At 50.8% G+C, this 23,613-nt stretch overlaps 1 protein-coding gene across 2 annotated transcripts in view; it reads right to left on the bottom strand.

Moving 5' to 3' along the window:
- The window catches only part of ESRRB (estrogen related receptor beta), a 234,728-nt gene that overhangs the window by 32,046 nt on the left and 179,069 nt on the right, over window positions 1–23,613 (bottom strand). For both annotated transcript variants that reach the window (XM_042990187.1, XM_042990188.1), the window contains exon 3: window positions 7,369–7,485. In XM_042990187.1, coding sequence (XP_042846121.1) covers window positions 7,369–7,485 — 117 coding nt within the window. The remainder of the gene's footprint in view (window positions 1–7,368; window positions 7,486–23,613) is intronic.

The raw sequence follows: 23,613 nt of genomic DNA, 5'->3' as shown, positions 1-23,613 counted from the left end.
CGCCTCAGGCTCTGTGTTGAAAGCACAGAACCTGCTTGGGATCCTCTCTCTCCTCTCTCTGCCCCTCACCCTGCTCTCTCTCTCTCTCCCTCTCTCAAAAAAAAAAAAAAAAAAAAAAAAGTGTTGGTGAGGATATGGGACAACCAGAACATCCGAACACCAGTAGTGAGTCAATACAACGAAATAAAAAACAACCTCCTATCATCTCATAAAGCTGAAGACGCACATACCTGTGGCCCTTCTACCCCCGGCCTGAAACCCCTTATGCATGTGCACTGGGACTCAAGGCAGCACTGTTCCCTCAGCACTAGAAAGGAAAAACAGACTCTCCCAAACTCGTCCAGTGATACTCTAGTTCAGGAGTTTGCAAACTAAGGGCTGTGGGCTAAACCCAGTCCTTTGTCTGTTCATCAGAACACAGCCCTGTTCCTACATTTCTATATTGTCTGTGGCTGCTTTCCTACAGTGGTGTGAGTTACATAGCTGCAACAGAGCCGTTCGGCTCCCAGAGCCTAAAATATTTATTTTCTGGTGGACTCCTGCTATAAAGAAATGGAAATGAATGGATTACAGCACCGTGCAACAAGAGCATTCACCTCAGAAAAATAATTTTTTTAAGTAGGTTCCATGCCCAACATGGAGCCCAACACGGGGCCTGAACCCACGACCCTGAGATCAAGACCTGAGCTGAGATCAAGTGTCGGATGCTTAACCAACTGAGCCACTCAGATGCCCCTCATTTCAGCAATAAATATACACAGTATAATTTCATTTAAAACAACAACCCCCCCAAGATATTCACAGAGATATAAACACATGATAAAACTATTAGGGGCACCTGGGTGGCTCAGTTGGTTAAGCGTCCAGCTCTTGACTTCAGCTCAGGTCATGCTCTGCCCCACGTCTGGCTCAGCGCTGACATCGCAGAGCCTGCTTGGGATTCGCTCTTTCTCTCCTTCTCTCTATGCCCCTCCGCCCCCCCCCACTTGCTCTCTCAAAATAAATAAATAAACTTAAAAAAAACCAACAGCACTACATAAAAAAAAAAAAAGCTATTTGAAAAAAGCAAAGGCAAAATAATGTGAAACCAGAGTAAGTTACCTCTGAGGATAAAGTTACCTCTGAGGGCACAAACAGAACCTGAAAAGGATAGTTTTTTTTTTTTCCTTACATTGGATGGAAGGTACCAGTATTCTTTATACTTTACGTATATTTTTGGCATGTAACAGTGTCTGCCCACTTAAATGCATTTTTTTCATTTTTCCTTACCAGTAGAGTTTTAGCTGGACAAATGGCATCCCAGCTAAAGACTACAATTCCCAGACTTCCTTGTACAGGTGTCGCCATATGACCAGATTCCACCAATGGGCTGTGAATGGGAGGAACAGGTTCCATTTCTGGGTCCCATCTTTCCAATGATCTGGCTAGGCTACACTTCCTCCTGGCTGCCTGAAAAGATGCTGATAACTGGGTCCACCTTCTGTAAGAATGGCCAAGCTGCCAACCAGTCCCAGATCACCTTTGACCTCTGGACTGTTACATGAGAGATGAGAGAGGAGTACACTTCCATCCTGCTTAAGCTTCTGGTTTTTGTTTGTTTTGAGAGGGGAAGAGAATCTTTTTTTTTTTTTTTTTTATAGAAGCTTAGCCTTAGCCTAACTAATATACTCTAAATATTTTTGTGAATCTACTTGATGTTTGTTTTTTTTAAAAAAAAAACATTTATTTTTAAGACAGAGAGAGACAGAGTGGGAGTAGGGGAGGGGCAGAGAGAGAGAATGACACAGAATCGGAAGCAGGTTCCAGGCTCTGAGCCGTCAGCACAGAGCCTGACATGGGGCTCGTGAACCGTGACATCATGACCTGAGCCCAAGTCAGACGCCTAACCGGCTGAGCCATCCAGGTGCCCCGACGTTTACTTTTTAAGGAAAAAAAAAATTTTTTTTTAAGCAGGTGGGGTAAAGAAGTGGATGTAATAAGTGGGGAAATTTTGTTGAAAAGGGGAGCACGGAAAAGTAGCAGTGAAGGGTCAATATATAGTTGTGGATTTTTTTAAATTTAATTTTATTTTTATAAGGGGAGAACAAAAGTATGTTTGGTGTGTGCGATGAAAATGATCCCGTAGTGAGGAAGCGACTGATGATGCTAGAAGCAGACATGATACTCCAGGACTGAAGTCCCTGATAAAGAAGGAGAAAGAGTCAGAGCACAGGTCAGGAGACTGGCTTTTTATTTAAAAAAAATTTTTTTTTAATGTTTATTTATTTTTGAGACAGAGAGAGACAGAACATGAATGGGGGACGGGCAGAGAGAGAGGGAGACACAGAATCGGAAGCAGGCTCCAGGCTCTGAGCCATCAGCCCAGAGCCCGACGTGGGGCTCGAACTCACGGACCGCGAGATCGTGACCTGAGCTGAAGTCGGACGCTTAACCGACTGCGCCACCCAGGCGCCCCAGGAGACTGGCTTTTTTTTTTTTTTTTTTTTTCAACGTTTTTTATTTATTTTTGGGACAGAGAGAGACAGAGCATGAACGGGGGAGGGGCAGAGAGAGAGGGAGACACAGAATCGGAAACAGGCTCCAGGCTCCGAGCCATCAGCCCAGAGCCTGACGCGGGGCTCGAACTCACAGACTGCGAGATCGTGACCTGGCTGAAGTCGGACGCTTAACCGACTGCGCCACCCAGGCGCCCCTCAGGAGACTGGCTTTTGACAGGAGCCGAGATCGCTCTCACAGGGGTGAAGACAGAAAACAACAGGTAGATTTGTGGATCCAGCAGCAGGTGGATAAGAAACTCTCCCACTTGCTTGTTTCTACTTTTTCGAGAAAATGGAAAGCAAGGTCATCAGCCAAGGATTGGGAAGAGATTCAAAACTCCCTTCTGGATCACAGAAGAAAATCAATTATATCACATGATGCAGAATATCTATCTCCAATGCTACTTTGTGGTACCACTCCAGGGCCTTCCCTGAAGAGTACAGAGCATGATGAAAATGGCTATGATTATGATTCCCATTTTCCAGAGGAGAAAAGCAGGCTTACAGAGGTTTAAGTAAGGCACCCAAGGAGCTGATTAGCAGTGACACTAGGGACTCACCGGGTCTGTATGGCCACTGAACCAATTATTTAATGCTCTGGCACACCCAAAGTCCTGAATGAACAGTAGTAAGATTTGGCACAGACAAGATCATCCTCTATGACTTCACTCAGTCAACATTTCCCCGGCCAGAGGTCATCGGGTCATCGTGCCTGAGTGGCCCAGACGCTTCAGGCCACATGGGAAGATCTCGTGAACCGTCAGACGTGTGCGTGCGTATGCATCTGTGTGCACACGTGTGAGACGGAAAGTGGTCCGAGGGAGATACGGATACATATCGGCATTCTTGGGCTCTAGTTCAGAACTATTCTCCGAAGTGCTGGAGAGTTGGTTTGTCTCAGAGCACTAATGCATTTTGGAAAAGAGAAAGAATTTTTAAAGGCAAGCCATCTCTCATCCTCTTTCTTCATTCACAGGGCCAGAAAAGTGGTATTTCTGGCAGGGGCTAGAGGCAGAACACTCTATAAATACAAAGCCATTAAATCCCATGCAGCGGGAACCTGATCGGAGCCTCCTTTTAATTTCCTGACATGAGCTGGCCACTAACCCAATTACCCAGAATCCCTGGAGGAGCCCTCCGCCCTCCCAACAAGCACAAAGAGAGTGAGAGCATATTGCATGGATGTCGTCCCAGCTTTCACTGAAATCAAATATCTTTTAGAAAACACTTGGGGAAAAGGCAGGCAAGGGCTGAGGGGAGGAGGAAGTGGAACGGGACAGGGAGTTCTGCTGGCCCGAGGCAGGTGAAGTGAGGTGAGGAGAAGGTGAAGTTCGCAGGACAGGCCTTCCAGGGAGAGCTGCTGAAAGCCCAGAGCTGTGCTGAAGCGTGCGGGCTTCCTGTGAAAGGCAGCAAATGGTTTTCCAGGTTCTTCGGCTCAGAGGCTGGCAGGCCACACCCCAGCCAGGCGGGGAAGCCCAACTATCGGGGGAGAGCCGCTCCACTGCTGTCCCGAGGGGACCTCTCATCCTGACTTTAGACCCCAGACAGGGGGCCAGCCCCAGACGGAGGTCACCCCTGAGATGCCCACCAGCGAATCCAGGAGGAAGATCAGGGCGGCCAATATGTCTAACCTCACACGAGACCGCCTTTGAACCAACTACTCTAATAACACGCCCAGAAAGGTGACGGCTTAAAGCAATCCCACGGTGGATTTCACCAAGGAGTCATTCCACGTGGTCCCCCCACCCCACTTGACCTGCAGGTGTCAACACCCCTGCTCCCCAGGTGAAGAAATGGAGGCCCAGGAGTGTGAGCCAGAGAGAGAACCCACACGGCAGGATTCCCTCAGAGCCAGGAGCGAGGGCGCAGGCCCCAACCCTCAACCCAGTGTGGATTTTGTGTCCGATTTCTTATGAAGAGAAAAGTCACTTTTTTTCTCTGAAAAAGCAGACTTTCACACCCTGGATTTGCTTAAAGTGAGACAGACCTGGGTACTGCCTACGTGGAACAGTTGATGATGATGATTCCAGAGCTGACGGCGGCCCCAAGGCAGGGGGGAGGCTGAGTCGCAAGAAGTCCCATCACCAGAGTTTCCCCTCTCTCCCCCACCCCCACAGGTGCTGGCCCCCAAATTACGAAGCAGTGTCTAAGGTGTTTTACTTGCGAAAGAAAAACTGTAAAAGACAGGGGCGCCTAGGTGGCTCAGTGGGTTAAGCATCTGACTTTGGCTCAGGTCACGATATCACGGTCTGTGGGTTCAAGCCCCGTGGCCGGTTCTGTGCTGACAGCCTGTTTTGGATTCCGTCTCCCTTTCTCTCTGGCCCTCCCGCCCCCCCACCACACACACGCTCTCTAGAGCTACTGGACAGAAGATAGGAAACAGCTTTCAGATGTGCAGGTGAGGTAGGGAGGAGGGGGAGTGGACATTCGCATCCCTTTTCCAGCCTCCTGCCACCCCCACACCTCTGCACAAGACCCGAGACCCGGGACCCCGGCCCCTGGTTCCTCCAAGCGAGGCCCACCCCAGATCCTTCAGGAGGAGCAGCTCCCAGGGAGGCTGCAGCCTGCCTCTCAGAGTCGGGCCAGAGTCTGGGGAAAGCAGAGGGAGGGCAGGGAGCCTGTGCCCGCCCCAGGGGCCTAGGCTCCTGCTCACGAGGTGGTGGGGAGACAACCAAACAAAAGCAGGAGCCGGGGCAGCTGCCAAGAGCCCCCACCTGGCAGGGGCCCAGGCTCCTCAATGAGGCACGCTCCTCCTCAGGGGGCTGGTCCCCGTGGAGCTTCTGATGGCAGGATCCCGCCAAGGCTCTGCACTGCAGGGGACAGAAACTAAATGGAGGCACTCGGCTTTGTCCGCTCCAGGAGCCTTTGTGTCATCCTGTCCCCTCTGGATTTAGAACTGCCAGCACTGGGGCGGCGTGGCGGAGGGGAGGGCTCTGCGGACGGCCCCTCCTCCCCCAGGCAGAGCTCCGGGAAGGGCCTCTCCAGGCTGGGCCCAAGGGGTGTCAGATGCCCCTTGCTGCCACCCTAGAGAGAGACCATGCAGGGGTTTCAAGTGGTGGTCCCTCCCTTTTTCCTCATCTCTCCTTCTCCTTCCCACGCTCTTCAGCTCACAATCCCGGGGTGGGGGTGGGGTGGCCTGGGGTTGGGGCAGACACGGCACAGAGCATGGGGAAACTCCAGGCTCTGGGCCCAGCTCCCCACACATCGGCAGAGACTGAGGGTGGGAAAGACCTTGAGCCCCAAGCCCTACAGGACTCAATTCTGTCATCGTTAAAATTCAGGAGCATACTAATAGCACGGCAGCTCCCCTCTGCTCCAAGTCTCCCAGATGCTGTGAAGTAAGCAATGAGAGTCCACAAACTACAACTAGAAAAGGCCACTGCACAGCTGGCCCCCGGCCTGACCCAGTGCCCTCACGCCCAGCTTCCAGAACAAGGCGGTAGCCCCCATCCCCAGGATTTATGAGCTAGCTTCTCTAAGACTTAGAAACCCTTAGGCTGGCTTCCAGCAGCCCTCGGAGGAGGAAGTCTAGAGGCCAGCACTGAAGCATACTGCTGAGGACCTCTGTGCCTCAGTTTCCTCATCTGTGAACCCCAGGATGCTCTGGAGGAGCAGAAAGAGCCTGGTGTAGCAATCAGGGGACCCTGGTCAGTCACTAACTCGGGTCACACCCTACACAAGGGTATGACTCAAATCGTGTAGAATCAAAATGAACTCACCATCTTTCAGGAGGTCTAACACAGCCCACTTTTAGTCTAGAAAGAAGACTGTTCTTACTTGACCACCCCTCCCCCCCCAACGAAGCAGTTGGCATGTTTCTAAATAACTGAGCAGCTTTGCCATCTCAAAGGTGTTAAATGAAGAGGCCAACGAGAAATGTGGTTTAAAGGGCAACATGCTATGTAGACACCGGGGTAGCTGAGGAACTGCTTCAGGAGCATGTTTAGAGGTGGGCACGCTGGGCCAGCTGGGGTGGTGCACGTGACGGAGACCAGAGGTCTCTTATTTCCCCAACACGGCAAGGTCCAAGTTGTCCTACTGACAAAGCATCAATTAAATTAGCGCCTTCTTCCCCAGGGATGCAGGGAGAGGAGGATGAGAGGAGCGCTGGGCTTCCAGAAGCCCCCTCTCAGGGAGGGACTACATTCGAGACCAGCCCATTCCTTTTCACTCCCGGCCCCTCCCCCATCACACAATCTTCAACATGCACCTCTTTTCCTGCCTCCTCCCCCTTCTGGACAGGGTCCAGGGCCCAGAACCATAAAAGCGGATGTGTAAGAACTTCCACCAGCTCCCTCGAAAGTTGCAGAAGGGGAGAAACAAACACACACACACACACACACACACACACACACACACACAGTCCCCCAAGATGGACCTGGGCAAGGGTCATCAATCTGAGCAGATCAAGAAGGAAGGGGATGAAGGGGAGCCCAGAGAAGTGTTGCCCAAATAATGAGAAGCCTACCCCTCCCAGGGTGGACCAGGGGCCTCGCCCCAAAAGGAGGGCCTTCCCCAGAGGGCCAAGCCAGCTTTCTAGGGCCCAAGTGGGGTCAGGATTTTCCAGAGGATCCTTAATGCGGAACTTCTGATGCCTGCCCCGTGTCCCCCTCAGCAGTGGGGCTGTGAGGCGGCCGTAAACCTGCGTGCAGGGTGCGTGTGAGAGAGGAAAGGGGGGCGCCCCAGGGAGCAGGGGCCCCACCTGGGATGCGTGCAGAGACTTTCCGGTCTGTGCCGCCCCGGGGGGCAGGGACACAGGGGTCCGAGACGCCCAGTGAGAAGGGACCCCGGGCCTCGGTCGGAGCACGGCGTGGCCGTGCGGGCCTCTTACCTTCCTTCAGCATCCCCACTTTGAGGCATTTCATGAAGCGGCAGGCCTGGCAGGACTTGCGCCTCCGTTTCGTGATCTCACACTCATTGGTGGCCGGGCAGCTGTACTCGATGTTTCCTGTAACCAGACACAGACAGGCTTGCCACGTGCCCTCCCGGAGCCCCGCCCACCAGCCCAAAGGCCGGATGGAGATGGACCGGAGGGACCTACGACTGCCCTTTATCCCGAGGTTTCCGTAGGGCAGTGGCTCCCACGGTGGGTGCTCAGAGGTCCCCGCCACGATGTTCACGACCCTCTTAAATGCTTAGATCCCAGACCTGGAGGGCGGGGTGGGCCAGGCAGCCACAGCTTTGAAGAAGGGGAGCCCACGACTTTGAAGGCACCACTGAGCTGGCATTTTACCCCAGGCACAGAACACCTCTTTGCGCTGACCAGAATGTCAGTGCAGGCCACCGGCCCCTATGCCCTCCAGCCGGGGGCCCCAAAGCACGGGCAAAGCCTCCTGGAAGCTCTGGCCCCCCCGGGCCCAGGGCCTGTGTTCCGTGTCCCTCTCTACACACCCGGGCCACTGCTTGCTGACCTTGAGAGAAATCACTTTCCTCTGAGTCTCAGTCTCCTCGTCTGCAAAGCGGTGTTACGTGAAAGCAGGAGCAAGGGCATTAAAAATGCTAAAGCACTAGGGCACCTGGCTGGCTCAGCTGCCAGAGCACGGGACCCCTGATCTCACGGTGGTTGGGTTCAGGCCCCTTGTTGGGCACAGAGCTTACTTTAAAAAAAAAAAAAAGTAAAGCACTACTCAGCGTGAGCTGATTACATAACCACAGCCCTACTACAGAGGGAATTGGTGACCGTTTTCTTGTCTCGCCCCTTGAATGTATTCTAATAATGGCTACCATGAACCTGACCCATGCTCCCAGGAGGCTGTCAGCCCCACAAAGGCAAACGCTTGTGCTGTTCACCACTCAGTCTCCCGGATACACCGAGATCAGCCCCTGCCATGCAGAAGCCATGCAAGAAAAACTTGCGGAATGAGTCACCGACAGAATCCTCATGGCAATCACTCGAGGTCGGTATTGACACTGCCCCCATTTTACAGGAAAGGCTGTGGCTGCCTTTCTAACATAGGGCATAGCGTCTCTCCCACGTCCTCTTACCTGCCTATAATTACTTAACAAATAGGCGTTGTGTAGCTATAAATGTGAAGAGAAAGGCAATGGGAAGGAAAGGGAGGTCCAGTGGAGTAGAAGAGAGAAAGGCAATTGGAAGGTAAAATGCAACAGTGACCCAGTGCTGTTCTGTTTTTATCTGGTCTTCTCAGCCCCTGTCCCAACTCTGGGAGGCCTGCCAGAGCCTGTGGTTTTGAGAACAGACTCTGGACTAGTGCAAACTCCCCTTGCCCACCCCCATCAGATGCCCACCTGAGGGAGCAGGGAGAAGGCTGCCGTCCTAACCCTCTCCTCAGGCCCAGGGACATTCCTCCGAAGCAGGGGTGCTTGTGGGCCCACCTCGCCTAGCAAGGACACTGCCCAGCATGGAGCACCCTCTGAAAGGTCACTCCTGGCCTGAGACAGAGCTTGAAAGGTTAGTTCCAGACCTGCCTGGCCTCCGAATCCCCCCTCTCCCCCCAGCCCCATCCACATTAGCAGTTCCAACAGCTGCCTTTACTGCGCACCTGCTCCCGTGCATGATCCGCACGAGTGGTCACTCCTCACAAGGCCCCTCGGAGGTGGGCCCACCAGTGCCCCATTTCACAGGCCCCGCAACTGAGACTAGGGGGTGCTGAAATGAGTTACTGAAGGCCACACAGAGCCCCTGTGCCACCCCTGCACTCCACAAGAAGCTTGGGGAAACCAGACACGCCCCTCCCTGTTGCCACCCCAGCAGCTGAGGTGGTCTGGAGGAAGTCGGGAGGGTGCTGTCTTCCAGAATTCCTGTGCCTTAGCCTCCCCCTGTGGCCTATGGAAAATACTGACCGTTGGATTTTCTGAGAGCCAGCAGGAACCAAGCTGTGCCCCTGACAAAGGGCTCTGAAGTCATAAAATTGTAGCGCCCCCGATTACAAGGTGAGGGCTCACAAGAGCTTTTAGAGTATTCTCAGCCTCATTTAGTACTGGGGAGGAGACATGACTTGCCTGGGGCACCTTAGATCTCCATCTCTCTACCCACCTCTTTCTGAATTCCAGCCGCCATCACCTTATCACCTTTCTCCCTCCCATTTCTTGCAGGGCGGGGAGGAGGGTCTAAAAGTCCCCCTCGGTGCAGCAGGGTGGGAGAGGGCAGGAAGGGGAAGGGATAAGGATTCTGTGAGCCCCTCCCCTCTTATCCAGCCCTAACCATTTCTTAGGTCACTCTGGCTTGTGTGGCTTCTTGGCAAATAATTTCAGTATTTCCAGAAGCACAGTAAACAGGAGAAAAACACAAATATGAATTAATTCATCCAAGTCTATCTTGGCTTAGGAGGCTCTGTAGAGTTTGGTCCCTGCCACCATCCCACCCCACCCCTCTCTCTCCAGCCTCAATATCCCTCCCCCCCCCCCCACTGTCCCGCATAATCATCAGTTCCTGGAACTCAGTGATAACACAGGCTTCCCGGCCTTTGTTCCAGCTGCTTAGAACAACCCCAGTAAGCTCCCTCCACCACCTCACCTGGCCCGTCTACACCTCCAGGTCCCATGGATACAGGTGCTACTCCTCACCGTCACCTGACTCCTAGACCAGCTCCTCTGGAGTCCAGGCGCTCGGCACACACAGGAGGCGCTCAGTACACGCCGAGAGCCAACACTAACAGGTGCTTCCCATGAAGCAGCTATTGGTGTGCTTTTCACATACTGCACCTTTAATTTTCCCAACAACTCTGGGAGGTAAACATCTTTTCCTCCACCTTATAGATGAGAGCAGAGTCCAGGATGAGTCAGAGCAAGGACTTGAACCCAGATGGTCTGGCTCCAGTCTTGCTCGGAACCACTGTGCAGTGAGCTCACAGGGCCCGTGGCGGCCCTGCGTTCACCTGGCAAGGCAACTCACGCAGCCTCGGGACGCCACTTGCATGCTGCTAGCCGTTCACCTTCACTGGTCTCGGCTGCACAGCCAACCTGTCATCCCTTGAAGGAGGACCGATCCCAGGTTTGGAGGGGCTGTCGCTCCAGCGGGGGGTCAAGGAATGCCTGCGATTTGGCACTGGTGCTCTCCCAGGACAAGAGGGTTGAGCATTAACAACAAGGATAGAACGATGTTCCTGACCGTGCGCGTGCGTGTGCAAGAGAGAGAGTTCTGATTTTATTTATTTATTTTTGTTCCTTTCAATTTGTTTTATGGCCCTAGCGGCTGGCCGCCAGAAAGCCAGGCTGCTGGCCTTGCCTTGTAATTTCTGTAAGTGCCTCCTCGATAAAGTGATGAGATTAATTCATCAGAATTTCTGTGGTCTCTGGAGGGCAGTCTAGGAGAACTCAGGAGCAGGGAGGGGCATCTGTGGAACACACACACACACACACACACACACACACACACTCACCACCAGCTGAAGCCTGGCAGGTTTGGAGGTGGGCCCTCATAGGACAAGGACCTAGCCAATGGCTAGCATCAACTCAGAGTTCTAACACAGGAGTGTGCCCAGGACAGACACAGGGAGACAGTACTTCAGGTCACCTAACTTCTCTGGGCCCACTTCCTCATCTGTAAAATGGGCATATAGCACATGCCCGTCTTACAAAGTTGCGTGATACAGGGTCAGAAAGCACGCACAGGGCTCAGCAGAGTCAATGTGTGGGCAAGCAAGGACTCAAGGCTGCGGTGCCTATTTTTACACGCAGGCAGTGCTGCCAGGGTCAATTCAGCAGAAGACTCCGGGTAAGTCTTTGACGTGAGGCCAGCCACCCATTCTGACATTTAAGAACACTAAGACTGGCGACCTCCGAGTTGGTGCGTCCGCACCTGTGGTAGGGAAGGGAGGAAGGAATGCTCAGAGCCTGACCTGGACTTCTGCGTGACCTCTGGCCTCGAGGCAGAGGGGAAATCCCCACCATCAGCTCCTTTGATCCTGTGCCCCAGGAAGGAAACCCCAAGGGCGTCACCATCAGCTGTCTCTGAACAGCTGCAGGGAGTGGGCAGTCCTCTCCCAGGGCTCAGGGGCTCAGGGCTGGGGCCGCAGAGCTTAGACAGGGGGCTCCTGGGGGACGCATGTCTCAGAGGCGGCTGGCTAACATCGGAGCCCGAATGGCCGCCATTTTAGGTCACTGCCGTGGAAGGGCTGGGCCAGTAGTCACTTGGCTCCACTTCCCTATCTATCTCACTTCTGGGGGACACAGACTATCTCCTTCTGTGGGGCCCACTGTCCTCAACTGTCCACCCTTCCCTCTTCCTTACCTCCTAGCTCCATGATCCCATTCGTGCCACTGGCCTGGGCTATCACGTACTATCACCTGGGCTATCACAGCAAGAGGCAGGGCCTGTGCTCACACCCTTTCATCCATCTGCCTGCTGGGTATTTTCACCTGCAAGTCCCTACGGTTCCTCACACCTCCTCAGCTGAACCCATCCTTACCCAGCCGACTCCTCTCATTGTGCTCCTTGTCTCAGCAAAACGATCACTAAACCGCCCCTACCCCCATCCCCACCTAGATCAGAAACGGAGGCGCATCCTGGATTCTTCCCTCTCCTTTATTCCTTTAAGGTCCTTCTCATCCTACTTCATTCACATTTTGTCCCTCCTTCCCCTATGGCCACCGCTCATCAGTCCCCACACTCACCTCCAGGCACTAGCCTCCTCTGTCTCTAGTTCCCTTTCCAGTCTGACCCCCACACTGCCCCTGGAGGGACGTTAATAATCTTTCTGTGCAAAACTCCATCATGGCACATCCCCTGTCTGCACACACATCCCACAGCCCGATAAATGGCAGCAAGGGGCGGGGGCGGGAACTGCCACAGGAGAATGGACAAAGTAAAACCCAGAATAGCCAAAGATGACAAGCCATCGCTTCTCTGCCTTTGGGCTAAGATCAAGTGTAGTATCTAGATGACAAGCCATTTGTACTGCAGAGCCTCAGAAAGCCTCAGGCAGCGAAGGCTCGAGATACGGCAGAAGATGTGGTGGGCTTTGGGGCCACAAACTGGGGAATTTGCTGGGAGGACTTGGCTACCATTCCACGTGGCCATCTAGGAGTCCTCCACAACCCACCCAAGAGAAGCCAGCTTCATCTCTGGAGGCTGTGAGCAAGTTAAGTTCTGGACTCAAGGACCCACTCTACTTCAGGCAGAAGGGAAGCTGAAGCTAAAACTAGGATGCCTGAACAGTGGGACCACCCAGCCCACCCCAAGCCCACTCCCTGAATCCTAGCAGTCTGCACACTCCACACCCCACCCCAAGATAGGAATTTGTAGGGTTCTTCTCTGGGAGAATGCACAGCATCAGAAAGAAGTCCAGCAGATGAAGATCAACCGAGGGAATGCTCCTTCTACCCTCCTTATCCCTATTTGCATTTAAGACAGACAGCCGAGGATTACCAATACATTTTTAAACCTCACAAAGCAATAATCAACATACTATCAACTTGAGAAGGAAAAAAAAAAAAAAACCACACTGCATTCATGAAACAAGAACAGCATGCAATAAAAAGTTTAAAATGTATAAAATGGAGCTCCTAGAAATTAAAAATATGTAAATCACAAAAGATTCAGAAGAGCTGAGGAGCTGCTACTCCAGAACAGAACAAAAAAATCCAAGAAATGGACGAGAGACTGGAAAAGATGTAAGAATTAGACAACGGATCCTAGAAGCTCCGCGTCAACCATCACAAGTTTTTAAAAGAGAAAAAGGTGGGACAGGAGGTCGTCATGAAGGCAGAAACTGAAAAAGGGAGGGAGGGGGTGGAGGCTGGAAATTTCTAAGACCTGAAGAATATGAGTTTACAGACAAAAAGTCCTGCTGAAAGCCCAGCAGAATAAGTGAATAAAGATCTGGATAAAATTACAGAGGTGGAAAACAAATTAGTAGCTGCCAGGGATCAGGGAGAGGAGAGCGCGGGCGGTGGTTATGGTATAAAAGGGTAAAGCCAAAGCTCTTCTGTATCTTGACTGTGGGATGGTCACAGGAGTCCATGAAGTGATACAGCTGCATAAACTACACACACACACACCCAGAGTGTGTACAACCGGTAAAATCTGAATAAGGTGGGCAGATTCCATCAATGGCAATTGCTGATTGTGACACTGTACTGTAGTTACGCAAGATGTTACCTTCGGGGCAAACTGGGTGAAAGGTATTCGGGATCTCTCTGCATCATTTCTTAAAACTGGGTGTGACTCTTCAATGATCTCAAAACAAAAACATGAAAAAATATATAATAAAAAGACCTACAACACATGACAGAGGCTTGCGTCGTAAAATTTCAACCAGAGAGGGCAAAGAAAGAAAAGATTCTAAAATTTTTCCGGGAGAGTAACAAAAAACAAGTCAAATACGGAGGATGGAGAATAAGACCGGCCACCATATCTGAAACCATAAGGGGAAAAAGTCCGAAACACACACACACACACACACACACACACACACCTGTGTGCATCGCCACTTTTTTTCGCTTTGGCACTCGTCATGTGACTTCATTTCTTTATCTGCTTTGTTCACTGAAGTTTCCCCAGCACCCAGAACCGTGTGCGGAAGTATGAGGTCTCTATATACAGTCTCTAAATGATGACTCCAACTTCTTGCCGACAGCACCAGAAACTAAGAAAAGGAGCAGTGGTGTCATGGCGGGGGGGGGGGGGGGGGGGGGGCGGGTGTGGTGGGATGGAATCACTTAAAGCCAGAATTTTATACCAAGCCAAGATAGAAATCTCGGGGGTGAGGTGAAGGAATGAGTAAGGATATTTCCCTGCTTCCAAGGCGTCAACAATTTTACCTCCCCTGCGCCTTTCCAGCACGTGCTCCCCCCAAAATGGAGGAAGCAAAAAGAGGAAGAGGCAGAATCCAGAAAACAGGGGATCCAACCCAGGAGAAGAGTCAAGGACAAGTGGAGAAAGGACTAGCAGGAAGCAAAGACATTTAACCAAAAATTGTGAGGTAACCGTATTCTGACAATGGGAAGACTGGAAATGTGTGTGGTTGGATGGGTTGTATAATTGGAACAAATTCTTCATTGTCCATAACAGGAAGTCAAGAAATAATGCCCAAATTGCCAACTCAGTAAACATAGCTGTAAAATCACATTAGCAATTAAGAAGATGAACGCTAGAAGAAAGTTTTTCTTAAAGGTCTAACTTTGGATCATGAAGGGAGGAAAGAGAATATATGTGAAGGGCCAAGGACTGTCACTTTTCATTAGGAGACTTACTTACATTTCTATCATATTTTTAAACTGCGTGCACACATTGCTTTGATAAAAAGCTAAAAGTTACCTTAAGAATTAAGTTTAAGAAATTGTCCAACAGCTCCTTATCACATAAAGAATGAAATCTAACCTCCAGGGCAAAGCCTACCAGGCTCATTATGATCTGGCCAACTATGACCTGTCTGTCCTCATTTTCCTCAACCTGGGCCCTAAGGTGGTAGGTTCCACTAATACCTTTGGGGCCTCCGATCCCTCTCCTACCTCCCTCCACCTGAAACCCTTCCTGGTAAATTCTCCCACAACCTTGAACCTCAGCTCATGATACCGTCTTCCCTTCTGCCCTGGGTAGGTTCACAAGCTCCTTCCTGTTTGCCCCCATAGGTCACACCCACCACCTTCCACTTGAAGCAGCCAGCTGGGTGTTGCAGAATCAGGATTTCGTGTGTTGTCCTCCTTCTGAGCTACGTGCTTCCTGGGGATAGAGGTTACTGGGTCTCTCTCACTTTTGTATCTCAAGTACAAAGCAAATAAATCGATGGGGTGCTCAGGTGGCTCAGGTGGTTGAGCATCCAACTCTTGATTTCGGCTCAGGTTGTGATCTTCTGGTTTGTGGGTTCAAGCCCTGCGTCAGGCTCCTTGCTGATGCAAAGCCTGCTTGGGATCCTCTCTCTCCTTCTCCCTCTCTCTCTCTGCCCCTCCAGTGCACGAGTGTGCTCTCTCTCTCTCTCTCCCAAAATGAATAAAGAAACTTAAAAAAAAAAAAAAAAGCAAATAAATTGAAAGCAAAACCTCCACTTAGAGAATCCTAGAACTCAGCAGTGATCCGTCAGTTGTCAAATCCAACAGCCTGTTCCAGGCCCCCTATCCTGGTCCTTCCCAATGCAGAGAACACCTAGCTCTTAAGATTTCCTCTCCCTTCCCTCTGCAGGGACTCTTACAAGGTCTCGGATCAGTTCTCTATTCACCACATTGACGCCAAGGTGCTTCCGGTGGTAAGAGTGCATCATTATTCTATGTAGCATCAAGAAAGGAAGCAATTCTGCCAATCAAACTACAACTGTGCTTCCTTGCCACTAGCATTTCCGTGTGTGTTCGCATTAAAAGATCTCTTTGAGATTTACTTAGAGATATGATCGTACAGCATCCTTGTGCATACACGGAAGAGAAAATAGAAGAAAAACAAATCAAAGGTGTCGCTAAAACTTCTCCAAGTGCAATTCTCCTGAAAGATTCTTCATCAAAGTCATTGTTTTTGTGTTTTCCCACAGAATCGTCCTCTCTGCCAATAAGGGAGCCAACCATGCTGTGCTTCTGAAGAATGTCCATTATCATCTCGGGGGTTACCTCCCAGGTCACTGGCCCCTTTCTGCAGGTTCTGATGTGCATGTGAGGGCAGGGTCAACCACATGGAGTAACCAGCACATAGCCCAATTCAGAGAGGTGGGGGGAGGGGGCAGTGCATGTTGAAACTGACGCAAGATGGTACTTCTCAGTCTCCTTCCAAGGCTCTTACTTCCTTTCCCTTCACTAGGTCCTTCCTCTTGCCCCCCACCCCCCACCCCCACCCCTGGCCCCTCTCCTTCAGAAAAGCTTTCTCTAGAAAAAACTCTCCTGGAGGGCATGTTGCATCAGATGGCTTTGCCCCACCCCCCACAGTCTCAGATTAGCAACCTGGGTGGGGCTGGAAATTTGTATTTCCAACAGGTTCCCAGGTGCTTCTCCTCTGGGGACCACACTTTGCGAACCACTGCTCTAGAGGATCTCATTAGATCCCCAAACCCCACTCAGCTAACACTCTGGAGCCCTAGGCCCCGAGTTCCAACTCTCCAGAGTGAAACCTGTGAACTGATCAAACTCAACATGTCCCAAACTTTGTCCATTGCCCCAACCCCTTGCTCCCGGCCTATCCTTCTCCCACTAGGAATATTCTTCTTTCTTGGTTTCCTTGCTGTCAAATAACCTCACCAGCCCCCTAGCAGCCTACATTTGAAACCTAAGGGGCAGTCTCAACCCAGCCACTGTTCATTTTATACTGAATCCACTTCCAGAAGTTTCTCAAGTCCAACCTCTCCTTTTAACCCTTCTGCCACTGCTGGCTTGGATGCCTCCAAATGGATGGGCTATGAGAATCCGCTTCCTAACTGGACTGCCTGCCCCTAGACTCTCCCATGTCCAGACCATCTTCCCCGAATTACCTTGCCAGAATTAACTTGCTAAAATGAGATCTCATTAATTCTCTGCTCAAAAACCTTCACTGGCTTCCTGTTGCCAAGCACAAGCAGCAAAAACAATTATTATCTATTTAAGAGTTATATGCCAGGCACTAAACTAAAAACTTCACGTCCATGACTCATTTGATGTCTGCAATCTGCAATGACGTTCCAGCACCAGAAACTGCTTATCAGCCCCATTAGTCCCATTTCATTGACTGGGAAATTAAAGCCCAGAGAAACTATGTAACTTTACCAAGCTGACCAAGAAAGAAATTGTCAAATTGGGATTCTAAGACAGGTCACACACCCTCGAATCTTGGTGTTACTCTATACTCTTCCTTCACAAAGCCTCCGAAGCCTGTGCCATCCAGCCTCCCGCTGCTTTCCCCACCAGCCCGTCCTCTGCCACCGAGCCCCACCCCCCCCCCACCCCTCAGCAGAGCACATCTGCTCCTCTGGGCCCCTGACTCCTGTTCTTTCTGCCAGGCATGCTCACCTTTCCCTCCTGTTTGCATGGAATTCCTCGGAGATGCCCTCACCTGACTTGCACTCTGGCTGTGACGTGGTCTTTCTCTCATTTCCCCCAGTGCCCTGCAGACAGCAAACTGTTTGCAGGTTTCATTGACTCTTTTCGTACAGATGAGAAAACTGAGACCAGACGACACAAGTCCCTGCCCAAGGTCAGCCGGCTGGTCAGTAGCCGGGCTGGGATAGCGACCTGGTCCCGACCCCCACTCACTCCTAGCTCTGTCTCTGCAGCCCCCCTTGCCTCGTGTCCCGTGGGATCCCCGGCCTCATTCTCCAGGACAAAAGGCCTGGAGGTGGTCCAAGGCAGGATAACCCATCAATCATCTCCCTGCCCCTTCCTTGGGGAGTTTCCTTCCAAGTCTGCATCTGGGCCCCTGGTGAACAAACAGAAGCAGCGCCTGCCAGGCCTTCTTTCTTACTTGCTCTCATCTGAAGTCACAGACCCAGGAGCTGCTCCAGGGGCCTCCTGGTGACCTGCTAAGTTGGCCTCATGCCCTGGGGACGTATGGAGGGCTACAGGGTGGCTTTACCCTCCCCTCAGCAATGTGCGTTCATTTATTCATCAGTGGCTTCCGCTCCTAGAAGAAAATCCAAGTACAGCATGCACCAAGCCTCCCCCCACCACCCAGACCCGGGACTTGGCCAGCCTCCCCAGCCCCATCTCCTTCCCTGTCTCCCTCACTCACACCAGCCACACTGGCCCTCTTTCTGGTCCTGAAGCACATCAGCTGTTTCCTCCACCTGGAGCATTGGCCCCAGGATTCTTCCACATGCTTTGCCTTATCTTAGAAGTCATCTTCTCAGCATGGCCTTCCCGATCTTCTGTCTAAATTAGACCCCTCTCGTCTCATCATTGGCTCTTCTCTTTCACAGCACCTGCCTCAAGTCTGTCATGATGCATCTTTACCCGCTATCGTGTTTTCTGTCTGTCTTCCCCCCAGACGGCAACCCCACGGGGTAGGGGCCCTTGATCCACTCTCAACCCAGCTCCCAATACGGTGGTTGCAACTCAACCAATATTCAACAAAGAACTGAGTAACGGCTTCATAAGCTCAAGCGTAAGGCAGGCGTGTCCCCCAAACACTGTCCTTTAGAAAAGAAGTCACTTAATATCTGAGACTTTGTGACATCTCAGAACAGATGTGCTATGTCCACCACCTTATATCGACCAACTGCTCCAAGACCTCAGTCAATGCTCATCGTCCAACTGAATCAGTAACAAGGGGGTAAAGAGACTTCACACAAATTTAGTTATTCCCGGGAATCTGACCTCACATGTTGAGTGTCAAAAGCAGTAGAGTACCTCATACACTGTGGAAATCGTGCTTATACATCGACACAAATAGAAAAGAACTGCTCTGATGGTCTAGGAACTATACTTACAGCTCCAAAATGACATTTTTAGAAGCACACACATACTCCTAAAGTTTTAAGTAACTAAGACAGGAGTAAAGACAGGGTGCTCTGAAACACTGTTGAATGACTCAGGAAGTGGCCCTAGAAAAGGCAAAGACACTTTAGTCAAAGGTCTGTGTGACAAGTTTGATAACTTCGCTTCACAAAATGTGAAAAGAGGGACGCCTGGGTGGCTCAGTCAGTTAAGCGTCCGACTTAGGCTTAGGTCATGATCTCGCCGTCCGTGAGTTCAAGCTGTGTCGGGCTCTGTGCTGACAGCTCAGAGCCTGGAGCCTGCTTCAGATTCTGTATCGCCTTGTCTCTCTGCCTCTCCCCTGCTCATGCTGTCTCTCCCAAAAATAAAAAATAAACATTAAAAAAAAATAATAAAATATTTAAAAAAGCAAAACGTGAGTAGAAAAAAGTTTTTCAAAAAATACGGTATTTTTACATAATGTGATTTGAAGCATACAAGTTTAAAATTAACACATTGTTTTAAGTAGACATTTGACTATTTTATCTAGATCCCTGCAAGTTTCCGTAGGCAAACTGGCCAAACTAGTTTGTCCTTGTGGGGAATACGGGGGATCGCTTTCAGGGGACCACCTTTCATGTGGACACACGGAGAACTTCCTAGGCACCAGGCACTGTGGGAGAACATGGGGTTTGGTGAAAATCAAAGTAAACGTAACCCCTGTTCCCTAGGAACTTATCATCTCCCTGGGGACCCAGTCAGATCATGGCAAGAACCATGCAGTATGGTAACTGTTATCGATGTGCTGGCAGAAGGTATTCAGGAGCACCCAGGAGGGGCACTATCTATGTCAGATGAGAGGGCTCGGAAGTGGAAAAAGGCTTCCCCAGAGGAAACGCCAGCTATCTGGAGACCTAAGGACAAAAGTAGGGCCTGGAGGTTGGGGGAGGCAGAGTAAGGAGGAGAACGTATACAAAGTCTAGAAAGTGATGGTGTGTGATGAGGTCTGGGAACTGGAAAACAGAGCAGTCAGGCAGACCCGCAGCCCACTAGGGAGCATGGCAGGGGATAAAGTTACCAGGACAACGTGGGGCAATCCCCGAGGACATCCTCAATCACGCTCTGGAGCCATGGCTTACCCATAAGCAAGACAGGAGACCGGACACGTTCAGACATTGGCTCAGAAAGGTCTCCCAGGCAGCACAGAAGAAAACAGACTGGGAAGGGGCGATCCTGGCAGCCAGGAGACCAGACTAGAAGCCACAGTGGTCGGTGGTGGCCCGGAACAGAGCAAGGCGAACAGAGAGACGCATTAGGTCAAGGGACATGAAGGAAGGAGACGGAACTGGACATGACTGTGGGGACGTTGGTCTGGGATGGGGGGCAGGAAGTCGAGTTCCGGGTTAAGACCCACTTCTGGCCTGCACACCAGGGAACCGACAACTGGGACACAAGGAGAGACGTCTAAGGGCAGGTAGGACTTGTTGCGTTTGGGTGCTTCCAAACATCCAAGTGGAAATGTTTTATAGGTGCTGAAGGCTCTGGAGTGCAACGGGGAGGCTGAACTGGGATTCATTCATCACAAGCCCAGGCAGGAGCAGATACAGATACAGGGCAGTAAAGCGGGTCAAGAACTGAGAAGAGGAAGGGAAAGGGGGGCTGGAAGCTGGAAGTTGAGAGGGTGTGGGCATTGTTTTGTATTCTTTGTCTTAGATTGCAGATACCACAAGTATTTCAATGCAGAAGGGAGGAGGCTAGGAAGTGAGAGGGTAAAAGAGAGGAGATAGTGGGTAGGAGGGTCTCCAGAAGTGGGGCGGGGATGGGTTCACCCAGAGCCTGGGGCAGGAGACCATCCCTTGCAAGGGGCAGTGGGTAGATCGGCTGGCAACAACTGAGGACATTCCCATCGAGGGCTTCCAGTTTCTCAATGGAACAGGAGGCAGGGTGACAGGGTCAAGGTTTGGGGATATGTCTTGGAAAAGTCCCCCAGGTGGCTCCCTAAAAGGCCACTTCATCAGTTTGGTACTCATTACAAAGGTTTTCATTACTGTGAGGTCAGTATCATAGTCCAGAAAGGAGCTGCATCTCTCAGGGCCAGACTCACATTGGCCAAATTCCAAAACCTGACATATAAGCCCAGGGATACACATTCAAGTACAAAGAGAAACTGATGTGCCTAACCTACAAGATCACTCTAAGCAGAAGACCTGGGGGGGGGGGGGGGTGGCGGGGGGGGGGGGTGACTAGATCATAATCAGAAAGATGTTAATCACATCAACTGAATGTTTAATGACATCAGTCTGTCCCCAGGCTGACTCCCTTTTGGTAGGAGTGGTGCCTTTGTCAAAGTCTGCCTCCTTTTTCCACGCCTGGGGGGGGAAGGGTGGGTAGGGGCTGATCAATCTTCTTTGATGAGCACATTTTTTTTCCCCCTTAGATATGCTAGTAAATTCGGTCAGGTTGAGGATTATCTCCTTAGCTGTGGAGCCACTGGGTCCCTTCGGGAAGGTGCGTTTTTTGCGTCTAAGCTCATCTGTTCTTGGTGTCCTCACCATCTCCAGCATGGACGACAAACTCCCTTTCACACAGAATCGGGCAGGCAAAGTTGCACCAAACACTGAACGTGCACTACTAGGGGTTTGATCCTAAGCCCCAGGAGGACAGAGGGACTGTACCTACCTTGTTCAATGCTGTAGTGCAGGAGAGCGCACATTTTTTCTGTAAAGGGCCAGACAGGAAATGTTTTAGGCTTTGTGGCAGCCTGCTGTTGGAGCACCAAAGCAGCCAGGTTCTACGTGAACGAATAGGTGTGGCAGTGTCCTAATCCAACTTGATTGACAAAAGCAGGCTTCAGCCTGTAGGCTCTTCTCAGCCCACCTCTCCCGGCCCCTTCCCCCAGCCCCACAGTGCTCCCACCTAGCACAGCCAAGCACGCAGAGTGTACTCAATAAATGTTTATAGGAAAAGAAATGGCTGGGGGTCCCTGGCTGGCTCAGTCGGTGGAGTGTGCGACTCTTGATCTTGGGGTCGTGGGTTCGAGCCCCACGCTGAGTGTAGAGGTTAAAAATAAAATCTTAAAAAAAAAAGAACAGCTGTCTGAGGGTTTTTTCCTCAAGTCTACCATGACATCCTTGTTTCTATAAACTTCTTTCCATATTGATGTAAGCATGGAATTGAGAGACTGAAGGGATCTACGGAGACAGAATATGAGCTAGCATGACTTTAGAGCTTTGTCCAAGCATTTATATCAATTAGTGAATGGATCGTTCTGTGATGAGAGGCCCTCAGTCCAAGTTACCAGACTTTTAAAACATGGCCTGAATAGCCTCTTAATTTTTTTTTCAGGTTTATTTAGAGAGAGACAGAGTGGGGGAGGGGCAGAAAGAGAGGAAGAGAGAGAGAATCCCAACCAGGCTCTGCGCTGTCGGCCAGGAGCCTGACGCAGGGTTCTCACTCACAAACTGTGAGATCATGACCTGAGCTGAAGTCAGACGCTTAACCGACTGAGCCACCCAGGATGTGCAGACGCTTAGGGGACTGTACCCTGGTTTGGAGCCTTAGGCTAGGCCTGCAAACTCACTCGGCTCTAAGCTTTAGACGCCAGGGTCTGGAGGGCAGGTGCTCTGGTCTTTCTCTCCTGCCCCCCACCAGTACCTCTCTCAGAACACTCACACGGTACCCGCTGGTCTTTGTGAGGCTGTCCAATTACTGGTCTTCCTCTTTACACTTTAACTATGTTTCCACATTTTCTACAACCATTATGTCCAGAAACAACAAAGTCAAAATCCACGTTAGAACAAAACCAAAGACTTAATGAAATGACTAGAGCAAACCATCAGCTTTACAGTGTACTTTTCCGGATTCTAAACAGAAACCTCTTCCCGGTTCTAAAGGAGAACCAGAACTTATGACAAAGAGACAAGAGCAGCTGAGCTCTGAATGCATGAAATGCTGCTCTTTGTCCTCTGACTTCTAGGAAAAGATCATTATCCTCTTTGTGGAGCAAATAATTAAGACTGTTTACAAATCCTTCAAGTGGGCTTTTGAAGTGCTGAGGGCACTCTCAGCACCCGGGCCTCTGCCGAGGGAGAGCAGGGTTTCTGAGTCTGCCCCAGCCTCTACTTTCAGAAAATCTGATCCAGAACCCTCCAGAACCCTCAGTGAAGAACCACATGGAGTGAAGAAAACGGGATTGTCTCCTAAAAAGCAATTTTTCAAAAGCTGACCTCAAAGAATCTAAAAAATAATGGCAATCTTACCGAGACCATTTCCTGATCTGGGAAGAAAACAGTTGCCATCTCAGTGACTTAAACTGGTGGAAACATGTCACGTTTATTTGTCAGATACCCAATGATACAGATTGACTCTCAGACTGGAGGTTTTCAACCCTGGCTGAGGCCGGAGACTCCCAATTAATCACACAGTGCTTTTCAAACTCCGAGATTCCAGGGTGTCCTCCCAGACTCAGGAGTGTGAAGCTGGCAGGGACTGAAACGTGTTCATGCACCGTGCTAGAGTCTAGCACAGTGCCTGATGTGAACACACTCCGTAAACGCTCGCTAAAAGCAGTGCGTATCATGGCTCCTTCTCAGGAAGGTGTAAAGAACCCGAGTCTGGGGTTTTAGGAAAATGTAATTTTAACTGCTTTACTCTTTGGTACTGGTTGAATTTTGACCATTTTTTTCAAGGGTTCATTTATTTTTTTTTTTTAAACGTTTATTTATTTTTGAGACAGAGAGAGACAGAGCATGAACAGGGGAGGGGCAGAGAGAGAGGGAGACACAGAATCCAGAATCGGAAACAGGCTCCAGGC

This window comes from Panthera tigris, chromosome B3 (genome assembly GCF_018350195.1).
Source record: "Panthera tigris isolate Pti1 chromosome B3, P.tigris_Pti1_mat1.1, whole genome shotgun sequence".
Classification (NCBI taxonomy): domain Eukaryota; kingdom Metazoa; phylum Chordata; class Mammalia; order Carnivora; family Felidae; genus Panthera; species Panthera tigris.
Note: the sequence above shows the minus strand (reverse complement) of the source record. Positions and strands in the feature narration are given on the sequence as shown.